We start from the raw sequence: 13,417 nt of genomic DNA, 5'->3' as shown, positions 1-13,417 counted from the left end.
TTGGTTTATTAATATCCCAAGTCTTGCAGAGCAGGGGAAACCCGATTCTCATCCGGCCCTAAAAGCACCTGCAGCTCTCTGCCAGGGGAAGCAGGGAGGGAGGGTACTGACCCGGGGCTTATCCCTCCGCCGGGGGTCCCAACCCATGATCCAACATCTTCCCTCGTCCGCAGGTGAGCGACGGGAGCCTGACAGTGCTCTCTGTCAGTCGGGAGGACAGGGGTGCCTATACCTGCCGGGCGTACAGCATCCAGGGGGAAGCTGTGCACACCACGCGCCTGCTTGTTCAAGGTGAGACCTTCCAGCCCCTCCGTCTCTTCCTGGGTCGATGGCATCCCTGGGGGGGCTGGGAGGGGGCTGGCCGCGGTCCCACCCAAGAGGGAGGACCCACAAGCCCTGTGGGCTCAGCATCATGCTGGCTTCACATCCCGCTTGTAGGATGGAGAAATCCAGTTAATTGGGGCAGCGCGGTGGCCGTGCGGACAAACAGCTGGGCCCCTGTGGCAGCTCGGTTTTGTTCGGGAAGCGGGGAAAAGATCGAGGCTGTCACAAAGCGCCTTGTCGGATAGCGGTGATGCATGGCAGGCCTCTCGCTCCTCGCTCCCTCCTTTATTAAATAAATCTTTAATCAGGTCAACAGCTACCAGCGGAGAGGAGAACGTGGGGTGTTCTCTGCTCTGCTTGCCATGGCTGTGGATGCTCATGAGCTCACTGCTGTCTCCCGGCAGTTTTTCCCCTGGGCTTTTTCCTCCGCGGGTGATGCGATCCTGGAAATGGGTTTGGGATGAAGAGGTGTGAGCTCACCTGCCCTGGGAGAAGCAGAAGCCCATTGGTGCAGGACTCCCTCCCCAAAGTGACAGAGATGGAAGGGAGAAGGGTCTGGGATTAACAGGTCCACTGTGCTCCTTAAGGGCAGCCCCGTGATGGAACTGAGCCCGAGCAACCTTAGTGGGGACACCTCTACTGGTGGGGTGACGCTTTTCTCTCTTCTCCCTGCTCCAGGACCTCCTTTCATCGTTTCCCCTCCGGAAAACATCACAGTCAACATCTCCCAGGATGCGCTCTTCACCTGCCAGGCCGAGGCGTACCCCGGGAACCTCACTTACCTATGGTACTGGGAAGAGGAGAATGTCTACTTCAAGAAGTGAGTTTGCAGCCAATGGAGTGATGTGTCCTCCTCCTGGGGCCGCTGATGGTGCGGGCATTGCCCCGGAGTCTCCCTGCGATCCTCCTCTCTTCTCTCACAGCGATCTGAAGTTGAGGGTGCGGATCCTGATTGATGGGACGCTGATCATCTTCCGTGTCAAGCCAGAGGATGCTGGAAAATACACCTGTATCCCTAGCAACAGCCTGGGCCGCTCGCCATCAGCCTCTGCCTACCTGACGGTGCAGTGTGAGTGTGGGCAGCGGGGCCCGATCCCGAGGGATGGGGCTGGGATTGACAATACCCAGTTCTGAGACCGCCCCAGTAAGATACTGGGAGGCTCAGGTTGATGTGATGGGCGTGCAGTCATCCTCAGCGAAGGGTTGGGAGCATCCCGCGTGTTCTTGGAGATGGGCGATGAGGAAGCAAACAGCCTGAGCATCCCGTGCCAGTGTCCACCTTTGAAACGGGTGGTTTCTGACGAGGTAGGCACCTCACCATGGCTGCTGCTGGCACGCTGTCCTTTTCACCTGCCTGTGTCAGGCAGGGAAGCACCAGAACAGGGCTCTCCATCTCAGCTACCTACTTGAATTTTTTTGGTATTTATTATGGGGGCTCGTTCCCACGGCGTGGGTTTTCCATGAGCTCGCCGGCTAATGTGTACCGTATTTTTCAGGCCGTAACTGATCTAAACAAGCAGAGGAGAAGGGGCTGTAGCAGGAGCGTTGCTTCCCACGCTTGTTCTCTCGGGCTCCCTGGGCGGTAATGGGTAGTGTGCCACCGACGTCCTGTGGCATTCAACAGTAATGGCCTCAATTGCTGACGCTCGCAATTGCAATATTGCTCCGCCGTGAAAGGCTGCAGCAGGTTTATTTTATAATGAAAGACAGGCTGGAGCACACCGGGCTTGTGACTCGCGGTTTTAAGCCTGCCTTTGAGCTGCTGCTTGTGAACCTGGTGCTGGTTAGTGGGAAACCCCATGCCGTTGGGGAAGCTGCTATGGGAAGGGTTGGTAGGTCCGCTCGTTTCCATATGGGGATGGATGAAGGGGCAGGGGGGAGCTGTGACTGGTGCCGTGCCCAGGCAGAGGGCGTGATCTGGGGCTTGGATGCGCCCGGCTGGGCGGCACTTGGGAAAGCATGTGGCTTCAGACCATTAAATCTGCCCTGCCACTAATCCAGGAGCACTCATCAAGGCTTGATAGCTGTTAAAAATAGCTCTGATGGCAGGAAAACCAGCACTGGGACAATCTGCCAGTCGGATGGCCCCGCAAGGCATTGGCGCAAGGAGGTGCGCTTGGCGTTTGGTGCCGCAAACCCTTGGGATGGAGGCTTCCCACCGCAGCGGCCGTCGGACAGGGACACGGCTCTGGGTCATTAGTGAGCTGGGCTGGCCCCCAGCCAGTGACCTAGTAGTGAAAGGCTTGATCCCATTACCCTCTCCTGCACTGCCAGAACCCTTGATTACATTTCCTAAGAGGTGGAGTTAAGCGGAGGGGGATAAAGCCTGCTCCATATGCAGCGCTGGGCAATCTGGGTTACGGTGCCATTGCCGGGGGCGTGTGGTTTTTGGGAAGCCGTTGAGGGTTATGTTTCAGCAGGGAGGGTGCAGAGCTCCCAAACTTGGTAGCTTTTGCCCCAAGAAAGCAATAACGAAGGGGGCGCACCCACATCCTCCATCCCTTCCTCCTAAAAGCTTTGCCTTTACTTCCCAGCTTAGCGTTTTTAGATCAGCAACGCGGGGATGCTGCACCCCAAAAAAATGCCTTCATCCCTTAATGCAGCGTAAGCCCCGTCGGGATTTTCCCGTAACCTTGCGCTGCCGGTGTCTAGACGAGATTGTAGAAATACTCGCTCTTCTTATTAAAAGTAACTTTTTAAAAAAAAAAAAAAAAAAGCTTCTTATTAAAGAAAGTCTAGATTCTCTCCAACCCACTCGCACTTAATTAAAAAGCTCTTAGAAGCACTGTTAATGACACATCCTAGACTGGAGGATTGTGAGACGCCTCGCTGCGTGGGTGGCGCGGCGCAGGGAGGGTTGGGTACGTATTTTAAGCTTTTTGCATCCTGTTGGAAAGGGTGGAGGTGGTTGATGCTCAACATGACCCAGCCTCGGTGAGGCACAAGCTGCGAGTACAAACAGACAGGAGGTAAAAGCCCGGCCACAGATCCCAACTCCCGTCTCGGTGGCTGTGGTTGGTGTGTTTTAAGGCTTGGGAAGTTGGCGTTGTTTCCGTGGCCGGTGTGGAAAAGCAGGCCGTGGGGCAGGTGTGTGGCTTGCCGGATGTGCGCCGTGCATGTGTCCCGCAGGCTGAGCGTGATGGAGCAGGTTGGTGTGGATGGGAGAGCAGGCAGATTTAATGCTGCTTCTTAACCGCACCTTTTAATGAGCTCCAGGTAGGAACACCCTGTGCACGGATAAAGCCTCCCAGAAATGCCAGGTATTACGGTGGATTTGTCTGGAGCAAGCCTGGAGCTAACAGCCTGGGGGAGCCAGGGTGGTGTTTGGGTTTGGAATTCATTATGGAAGCACTGTAGATCCTCTGAAGTCAGGTGGAGGTAGGGCTCCTTCCCCATGCTAACGTTCTGCTGCTCTCCCAGATCCTGCCCGCGTGGTGAACATGCCCCCTGTCATCTACGTTCCCATCGGGATACACGGATACATCCGCTGCCCGGTCGAGGCGGAGCCCCCGGTCACTCTGGTCAAGTGGAACAAAGACGGACGTCCCCTGCGAATCGAGAAGGTAACGAAGCCCCCAGGGAGGGACGTGCGGGGGTGTTTTCAGGCCCTAGCATCGCTGGGCACTCTGCTGCTCCAGCCTCGTGGGTGGGATGACGCTGCTTTTCCTTATCAGCTGTGGGCAGAGTTAATTCGAGATCTTGCGTGGAGCCCTGTAGACCTGCTGTCTGCGTCTCCCAGACCTAATGCCTGCCACCCTCCAAAGCGACCTCCTGATGGCTCTGTTTTTGTATTTCCAAGGGCAGCTGATGGTTAAAAGACCCTTTTAACAAGTCTCTATCTTCCTGTAATCGTGGTTTGATAGTCTGAGCAAGAAGATTAGCCATTAAATATTTAAAGAAAACACTCAGTATTTTAAATATTTTGCTTAAATATTAACGATCCCAAGTCTTATTTCGGTTTTAACCTGTTGCTGCTGTGGCTCCTTGGTGCTCTCAGCCCCTTGGGTAGAGTTGTGCTACCAGAATGAGTTTTACTTCTTGTGTGATAGCTTGGGGTGTTAAATCTGGGCTACTTGAAGAATTGTGCATCTCCTGGGGATGTGGTGACAGCCTTGGGGTTTGGTGGGGGGCTTGGCAGAAGGGAAAATAATGACCTGGGGTGGGTGTAGGGATGTCAGCTCCCTCTTTCTCACTGCCACAGTATGCTGGCTGGAACCTGCTGGAAGACGGGTCGATCCGGATAGAGGAGGCAACCGAAGATGCTCTCGGCACTTACACCTGCGTGCCTTATAATGCCCTGGGTACGATGGGCCAGTCTCCCCCTGCCCGACTGGTACTGAAGGTAACTCACCTGCTAAAATCCTTGCTCCGCATCCAGTTGTGTCCTCCTGGCAGCTGGTCCCACGCTGAGGAGAGCTCCCGGGGTTGTGCGGGGTGCTGGAGCCCCGGGCCAGGCGGTGCGACTGCGTGAGAGCTCTGCAGAAGCATCTTAGGCTGCAGTGAGGCTTTTTGAACAGGGATTTTGCAACGTGCGTGTCGCTCGTTCTGCCTTGTGTTCAGCCCAGTGCTGCAGGGGAGGATGAGATGGGTTTTTTTTCTCCATGCTGCTTATTTGATGGTTAATTCTGTGCAGAAATTGAGGATTTACATTGCTTTTTTGAGCGCTTCTTTATGGAGTGACCATAAAGGGCTCTGTGGCCCCAAACTTACCTACTTTTCCACCTCAGCTTAACAAAAACCTCTTGCTCTGAGCCTCTTCTCTCATACCTGTGCTGAGAAAGGCCCTTGCCAGCATCCTTGAAGTGGAACAGCAGAGGTTTGAGCACAAGGATGTATCTGTGCCATGGTCAGGGATGTGCTTCCTACCGGGACAGGCAAACCTGGGGCAGCTGGAAATACCCCGCCGGAGCACTGGCTGGTATATGATGAGGCTTTGGTGTACTGGACCCAGGGTAGTTTGAGGAAACATGTCCCTGGGATGGCCTTTCTTTGCCTACAAAACACTTTACTCTGCTGACCTGGGTTTGGGTTCATGGAGGATTTTAATAAATGGATGATTTGAGCTCTGGAGATGCTCCGCGTGCTCTTGCTGTGTGCAGAGCCCGAGGCGTGCCGGGCTGCCGGCACGGCTGGGGTGGGAGCTGCTGCCTCTTCCTTCCCTGAACAAGAAGTCCCTGTCCTTGTGAGCGACGGTGATTCATGGTGTCTCATTGAAGCTCACATGAGAAGGCTTTGTGTATCATAGATACGCGCATCCGCGAGGACGGCTGTGGAGTCGATGAAATCAGGTTGATGTCTGAGATGTGGGTGGGTTTTTTTTCCTGTTTATCTCCTTAAAACCTAAACAAGGTGCCCTAGTGCAGTGGCTCTCGGGAGAATACTTCCCTTGGGGTGTGTAATTTCGTGTGTGGAGCCTCCTTAGCTCACGCTGTCCTCGCAATGCCTCGACCAAACCCGTGATTCCTTTGTTTTGGGAAAGGGCTGGTTTTGGTGCTGGGTAGCCGCTCACGTGCAGTGGGAGTTGGCGTGGGTTGATGCTTCATGCTTTTTTTCCCTTCTCTGCAGGACCCCCCCTATTTCACGGTGCTACCAGGCTGGGAGTACAGACAGGAGGCAGGGAGGGAGCTGTTGATTCCTTGCGCTGCTGCCGGAGACCCCTTTCCCATCATCGCCTGGAGAAAGGTACCCGGCCTGCCAGACAAATCTGCAGTGCCTTTGGCTTTTGGTGAATATTGCAGACAGAGAAGCCACACTCTGTCCCGGTAAGAACAAACTGCAGGTACAGCTGCTTCGCTTTGGGCTGAGCCACTGCCGTCCTGTCCCGCAGGTGGGTGGGGGAAGCCCGGCTTGTGACCACCGAGTACCTTAATCCCGTGAAACCCTCATGGCGGCATCTGCAAAGCCAGGTGCTGCCCCGGTCCCCCTCTTCTTCCTCGCTGGTGCTGCCCACAGGACACCCTCCTTGCCTGCCCTGCAAGGGGATCACCGGCAGGATGCGGCAGCCCCGGCGACGCCGTACTCATGGTGGGAGGGGATGTACCACCAGAGCGTGTCCGGGGGTCTTTCGGCTGTTTTGGCAAAGGGCTGGACCAGTCAGCGGCTGTTTCGCTGCCCTGTGACCTTGAAGACCCTGGGAAGAAGCTTTTTGAATGATGCTGGACTGGACGTGATGATTTCAGGATGCCCCTTTCCGTAAAGTAGGGCAGGATCAGGCATGGTGGCACAGCCTGGAGTCAACCAGGGCTTTCCAGTCCTCCTCCAGCTTTCTCCTTGCTTCCCACCTTTACTGCTCCTCTAGGAAAGCCACCGTGCAGGGGACCTTTGGGGCTCCCTGTCTGGATCTTCTCTCCAAGCCTCATGTCCCCGTCTTAGGGCTCCGAGAGTGAGTGGGGTCCCTGTCTCACCCAGTGGACACTGTCCTTGAGGTGTGTGAGGTGCTGGATCTCTTTTTACCAGCACGAGGAGGACCATGGCTGCACAGATGGCAAGTGACCTGCCTAAAACTTGTTGGCCAAATGGCCAGTCTTTTTCTATATCCTATTTTTCCTTCCCTTGTCCTGACATTCTGACTGGGGTTTCTTTTCAGCCCCTCTTGTGTCTTCTGGTAGTCCTCTTCATGTCAGGACTCTGGGTTTATCCTCCCTGACTCCAGTCAGGGCTAGCTTGGGCTGGGCTGTTTCCAAGGGCCAGAAGCAAGCTCCCTGTCAGCCCATCACTCTCTTGAAGGACTCCCAAAGACTTGGGCTTGGTGCTGGTAATCCCACACGCTCCCCTGCTCATGCTGCATGGCGTCGAGCTGTGGGTCCATCGGCTGAGAGCCCAGAGCGAAGAACAGCTGAAGAGGACTTGAGACAATGTGGGATTTGCCCAACTCCGGCTGGTGGGCATGGACACGGATTGTTAGAAGATCCATCTTTGCACTCGGCTTGAATGCTCCTGGGCACCTCCACACATCCCCCTGGGACACTGTGAGGGGTCACATGCGATGTGAAGGGTCCTGCGTCTCCACTGCCGCTGTCTGAGGGGCATTTTGGGGCAGCTGCTGTGGCAGGCGGTGCCCTCCCTGTCCTGGGAGGGTGTTTGCTGGGCAATACGCCTTCCTTGCAGCGTTTTCGGCTTCAGATGCTGGAGGTTGAGCCCTGGCACCGGGGCTCGGTGTCCGTGCGAGCGCCATGGGGGTTTTCCGCTTGCGTGTGAGTGCCGAGCATCACCCTCCCTGACGCATGCCTCTCGCGTTGCCCCGCCAGGTCCTCTCGAAAACGGGGGAACCGGCTGCCTTGCCACGACTGGACAGACCAGATCCCTTGCCGGTGGCCGGCGGTGTCCCCTGGGCCGCGCAGGTAGCTTAGTGACCCCGCTGCCGTCTCGCCCTGCTCCGTAACCCGCTTCTGAGTCCTGTTGTGTTTTTCCTCTCTCTTTGCCCGGTTTCCCCTGTTCCTTGCCCAAGGTAGGGAAGCCCAGCAGGAGCAAGCACAACACGCTGCCTGGCGGCACCCTCCAAATCCGCTCCCTCGGCAAGGATGACCACGGCGATTTTCAACATCGTCGCGAGCATTACTGCCAGCACCCACCTCACCGTCGTAGGTACGGCCAGGGCGTGGGGACGGCTCCCTGGGTGGGGTCCTCCAGGCGGCGTGTCGGCACGGAGGTGGGAATGCTGCCCGTGAAGAGCAATGTCTCCTTTAAATGTTATTTACTGGTGGAGCTGGCTTTTTCTGCGCTGTTATTTTGGCCGCCCGTGGGCTCAGCGGTCCTGCTGCTGAAATTCCAGGTGGCCTTTGCTTAGTGCAAGAGGAATCCCCTGGAATCACAGCTGGCACCAACCCCCTTGCCTTTTCCAGCCAGCCCGTGCTCTTGCTCACCCTTGAACCCCTCCCTCTCCCTCGGCAGGCACAAGCCCTCACGCCCCGACCAGCGTGCACGTGGTGGTCGCCATGACCTCTGCCAACGTCTCCTGGGAACCCGGCTACGACGGTGGATACGAGCAGACTTTCTCAGTTTGGTACGGCCCTCTGTGAGTCATCCTGGCATGCTTTGCTCTCTGCTTCTTTTCCTTCCTAGCCGACCCGAGCTTGGAGCAGCCGAGGGGGAGGAGGAGGGTGGCGAGGGTGACGTGCCTGGCTCTGCCTGTGGGCGTTACGGGGCTGAGCCTTGGAGAGACGGGTGGTGGGGGGATCACGTAGTTCCATGTCTCCTCTCCCTTCTGTGCTAGCCAGTATCTCCGTCTGCCCCAGCAGGTTTTATTCTGCTTATGGTACAAAGGAGATGCTTTGCATTTGTGTAACTTTGCCTCTGGCATCTAATTTCAAGATAAACTGTTTATGAAGCTTAACAGCCAGGGAGAGGATGGGAAATGCAACCTGTACAGAGCGCGTCCTGGAAGAGCTGTGACTAAGCAGAAATGATCTCTCTGTGCTTGGGGACTCTCTGGAGGTGGTTAAATCTCTGGCTGAGCTCACAACCAGCCATGTGAGATGCCGGCCGGGTCTGAGCCTCGCGGGGCTTTGCTCCTCTGCCAGCCTGTGCTACCCGGTACCCAAAGCCGGTGGGTGCATCTTGGCTCTCCCTTGGGGCAAGGGAGGGGGAAACGTAGCTGCAGCAAGGTCAGGGTTTTCTGTGGGCTCTGCGCTTGCTCTTGTCTTCCTCTGCGGAAGAGCCATCCTTGGAAATGTGGAGAGGATGTCTCCTTCCCTTCCCAGGGCTGGGCTGGCATTCTGCAGCCTTTCTTCTTGCTCTGTCTTTCCTTCCTTGCCTTAATTTGCCCCGATGGAGACCGCTGATAGCGCGGAGACAGCGGAGATGCTGCCTGTAATGATTTCTGCCCGGCTCCAGCCTGAGGCTGGATGCTTGTGGGGTGGGGCTGGACAGTCTGTTGGGGGAGGAAAAAGAAGAATGAAGGAGTGAGCAGAGCAGTGCAGACCTTGCTCTGATGGAAATGTCCTTGGGACTGAGTGGTTAAACCTCCCTGCGCTGAAATGTGGCTCACCTTGGAGGGAGGTGGCAGCTCTTGCTCTGCAACCTGCTGCTGAGTTCCTGCCTCCTCGAGGCTCTTCCAGGGCTGGGAGAGCAGCCAGCAGCGGGGAAGGGTGTTTGCACCAAGCTTGTCTTAAGGAATTGGGTGCTGTGGGGACATGGGGTAGGGAGGCAGAGACCTGTCTTGCCCTGACTGTAGGGTTGTGAGCCCTGGGGGCTGTGCTGCTCCCTTGGATCAGGGACAGTGCTGGGACATCTAGTGCCGTTGGAGAGCTGCCCATCTGTGCATTTTCCTCCCTGCTGTGGCTATGGGATGCTCAAGCAAAACATGGCTTCACCTCCTATGGAGTTCTGCTCCCTCCTCTGTGGTTGTAGGCACTGGGAATGCGAACCCTCTTCCCCAGGGATGGCCGGGGCCACTGCAGCATCCTGCTTGCATACACCCTCTCCCTCGGCAAGGACCATCTCCCATCCCTGGGGACCGTTAGTGCTGCCTTCACCCTCCGCTCTCCTCACCCTCAGCCCCTTGCCGGTGCGTGCCTGCCCGCAGCAGCGCTGGGGAGAAGGGATGCGAGGGCCGTGGGGTTAAATGCTGCAGGGAAACGCGCTCGGGGCAATGGGCTCCTCTGCTGCAGTGGCGAGGGACCCTGGGAGCTGTATTCCCAGCTGGAGCTGCAGTGGTACGGAGGCTTTCCTGCCCGCAGCCGCTTGGTTTGGTGGAGGCACGCTGCACATGCATGGCTCTCCACCGACCTGCTTGCTGCCATAGCTTGCTGCTGCTTCTCCCGCCTCATCTTTGCTCCTTTTACAGCGGCATTATTTGACTTTGCTCCATCTTTTACTTCCTACTCGGTGGATTTACCTGGCTGTATGCTGGTGGCTACAGATATGCCTGCTCACCGATGCAGTAATCCTTCCCAAATCCTCTGCGGACACCACCGAAACGTGCAGCTGAGGGCTGCGGCTCCCTAGAGCTTCCCAGCGGCATTATGGCTTGTGGAGGTGGTTGCTGTGGGATCTTTTTTCACCCTGGGTTTGGGGGTTGGACCCCAGCAAAAAGGCTGTGTCCTGCGCTCCTTGCAAGTGCCGCTGCTGTGCTGCTCAACCCTGAGTCATGCCCTGGGCTGTGCAGGCTGCCCCTGACCTGTGTAAATGTGGCAAAAATGGTGATTTAGTTCAATGTCTCCTGTGGGATTGCACATGGAGGGCTACAGGTGAGGGAAAACTTGGCTCTGGCTCTGGAGCTGTCGAGGTATAAATGGGAACAGGGCCTGTCTCCCGCTCCAGCCGTTCCCTTTGCAGCACTCACCGGAGTGAAAATGTGCCAGCTTCCACTTTAGCCATGGGATCTGATGGAGATAACCTCAGAGCGGGGCTGCTGGCACTGCCTCTGTCCCTGAACCTGCTCAGAGGGTGCACGGCAGAGGGGAGGGCTGGTGGCAACGTCCCTATGAGCCAGGGGACGCTGGCGTGGCACGAGGGGGTCGTGCCCCGTGCCTGGCAGTCCTTGTGTGCGCCGTCCCCGAGCTAGCTCTTGGGTGGCGAGTGGCTGCCCCATGTCCATACACATCGCTGCTGTCAAACCAAACCATCGCTCGGGAAAGCTCCATTTTTGCTCAAGAAGTTAATGCTGCCTCTTTGTCCTCCCTGTCGAAGGCACCTTCCCTGAGGATGCTCCCTTTTCTCTCGGCAGGATGAAGAGAGCCCAGTTTGGCCCCCACGACTGGCTATCTCTTCCTGTGCCAGCTGGTTCCAGTTGGCTCGTGGTGGATACCTTGGAACCGGAGACTGCATACCAGTTCAGTGTCTTGGCTCAAAACAAGCTGGGTACCAGCTCCTTCAGTGAGGTGGTCACTGTGAACACTCTAGGTAGGTCCTCCTGGGCACAGGGGGAGGAGAGGGAAGGGATGTGGGAGGACCGTGGGGAGAAGCAGCCCTTTGCCTTGTCCCTGTGTCTGGGGAGGGTGTGCAGCAGCAGTAATTTCTAGCCGTGTAGAAGATAGTAGAGGGTGCTGGGTGAAGCTTGTAGACTTTGCTTGGATGCAGGAGGCTCTTGAAAGCTTGTTCTCAGAGACAGCGTGGGAGAGCTGTACCAGTCACCTTTCAGATCTTCCTGAAGTTCAGCTGGGGTCAGGAGGTATTAATAGAGCACAAAATCACTTGCGTGCAGCTCAGAGCGGGAGCTAACACAAAGGGCCTTGCGCTGGTACCTGCCTCGGGGCTGTCTCCGGCAGAGGTGGGGGGAAGCAGGAGGGTTTCTAAGGCTGTGCCTCTTTGCTTGCACTCACTGCATCGTTAGTCCCCTGCCTTTTGGAATACTGCTTTTGTATCTCTGAAATAAGGCAGCACGCACCCGAGACGTGCCCTAAACTCCGGGCAGGTGGGAATGGCTGCGGGGGTCCGCCGGCCACGGATGGGGCACGTGTGGGGGAGCATCCTCCGCCCTTCCCCCTCAAAGGTGTCCCTGTCCCATGTGCTTTGCCTCCAGCATTCCCTGTAACAACTCCAGAACCTCTGGTGTTGGTTACCCCACCGAGGTGCCTAACAGCCAACCGGACACAGCAAGGCGTCCTCCTGTCGTGGCTTCCTCCCGCTAACCACAGCTTCCCCATCGACCGCTACATCATGGAGTTCCGCGTCGCGGAGAGGTGGGAGATCTTGGACGATGGCATCCTGGGGACTGAGAATGAGTTTTTTGCCAAGGACTTGTCCCAGGTAAGCATGGAGATGCCCATACCCCATACCTAGGTGTTGCGCTGCTCTGGGGAAGCTTTTTGGTGTGGCTCGGTCCCCGTGCTGGGGCCTTCAAGGATCTGGGCAAGGTTGGAGGCTGTGGTGTGGGACCTGACAGTTGTGCTTGGTGTTTCAGGACACCTGGTACGAGTTCCGGGTCCTGGCAGTCATGCAGGATCTCATCAGTGAACCCAGCAACGTTGCTGGCGTGTCCAGTACAGGTAAGGAGTGCCTCCTTCTTCTACCCCTCACTGTGGGAGCATCTCGGTTTCCGCTAGCGCTCGGGTCAGGCATCAGCAGTTGCTCACAACAGCCGTGGCTGGTCCTGTGCCTTTGCCTGAGACGCTCGGGCTGCGAGCTGGGCTGACGGGCACACAGCTGCGATGGGTGTCCCAGGCACGCTCCTGGCCCCGTGCCGCCTCCCAGTGCAAACCGAGCGGGCAAGGACAAACCGCCCCGTTTAGTCCTTCCCGCCGTGCGCGGTGTTGTCGGGTGGCCGATGGCGCGGAGTGGCTCTGCGGGGTGCCTGGAGAACAAAGCTCCGACCGGGCACTCTGCAGCTTGGTCATAGGAATGAAAGGTGCAGGGAGGGAAATGCAGCACTGCAGTGCGGAGTCCAAGTGGGGAAAAAAAAAAAAAAGGGCTTTGCAACAGGAGACTGCAGCGTGCACGCGTGCCTGGGTCCAGCTCAGAGGTTGCCCCTGGAGTGAGGGACGGATGAGGATGTGATTGTGATGGGGAAAGCGAGGGCAGCAGGAGAGGGGGATGTGGTGAACCCTGCTTTTATGGCGCTGGTGGAAAAGCCGAGGAGCCACCCAGCTCCGCTCTGCGCAGGCATGCAGCGGTCTCTCTCTGCCCTCAAGTGGTGCCGGCACGGCGCGCAGAGCTGCTGCCTGCTTGTCTGAGCCTGCCTGCTGCTGGCTGCCTGCCCTTGCTCCTCTCACACAGTGTTCTTGATGAGGTTTGGCAGCGTGCAGGATAGACGGTGCTCCCGGCAGACGAATGCGCGCTGACCCGGCGTGCAGGGTTTGCATCCACGAAAGGCTGCGGGTGGTTGGGCTGCACTTAGGAGTTGAAGAGGTGTGGGGAGGGTTTGGAGCCCAGTTTTCATGAGGGCTGAAGTGTGTTGCACTGATGCACAGGAGAAAAAACCTTGTGCTGCTACAGCCTGACCTGCCACAGGTTATTCAACCAGGAGATAACAGTAGTTTTGATGCAGCTGTGTACACTTTTCCATAAATATGTGTTTGTCTGGAGTCTTCTTCCCTGGGGTCCATCAGCTAAAGCAAAAAGGTTTATCTGGTGCGAGGTCACTAAACCCCTTGGCAGTGGCCTGCAGCAGCGCCGTCTGCTCTCCCCATGTGGGCTGGGTTGGAAGTGTCTTTAT

At 57.0% G+C, this 13,417-nt stretch overlaps 1 protein-coding gene across 1 annotated transcript in view; it reads left to right on the top strand.

Moving 5' to 3' along the window:
• Window positions 1-149: 149 nt before the first annotated feature.
• LOC104507212 (protein turtle homolog B-like) overlaps window positions 150-13,417 on the top strand; it is a gene marked incomplete at both ends in the record, with an annotated part of 16,009 nt that continues 2,741 nt past the window's right edge. Inside the window, 12 exon segments of the mRNA XM_010148422.1 lie at window positions 150-291; window positions 1,003-1,144; window positions 1,248-1,393; window positions 3,745-3,887; window positions 4,526-4,666; window positions 5,890-6,006; window positions 7,772-7,860; window positions 7,862-7,908; window positions 8,215-8,338; window positions 10,991-11,166; window positions 11,786-12,012; window positions 12,167-12,251. Coding sequence (XP_010146724.1) covers window positions 150-291; window positions 1,003-1,144; window positions 1,248-1,393; window positions 3,745-3,887; window positions 4,526-4,666; window positions 5,890-6,006; window positions 7,772-7,860; window positions 7,862-7,908; window positions 8,215-8,338; window positions 10,991-11,166; window positions 11,786-12,012; window positions 12,167-12,251 — 1,579 coding nt within the window.

This window comes from Eurypyga helias, unplaced genomic scaffold, assembly GCF_000690775.1.
Source record: "Eurypyga helias isolate BGI_N326 unplaced genomic scaffold, ASM69077v1 scaffold5053, whole genome shotgun sequence".
Classification (NCBI taxonomy): Eukaryota; Metazoa; Chordata; class Aves; order Eurypygiformes; family Eurypygidae; genus Eurypyga; species Eurypyga helias.
This window is presented reverse-complemented; position numbering and strand designations above follow the sequence as displayed.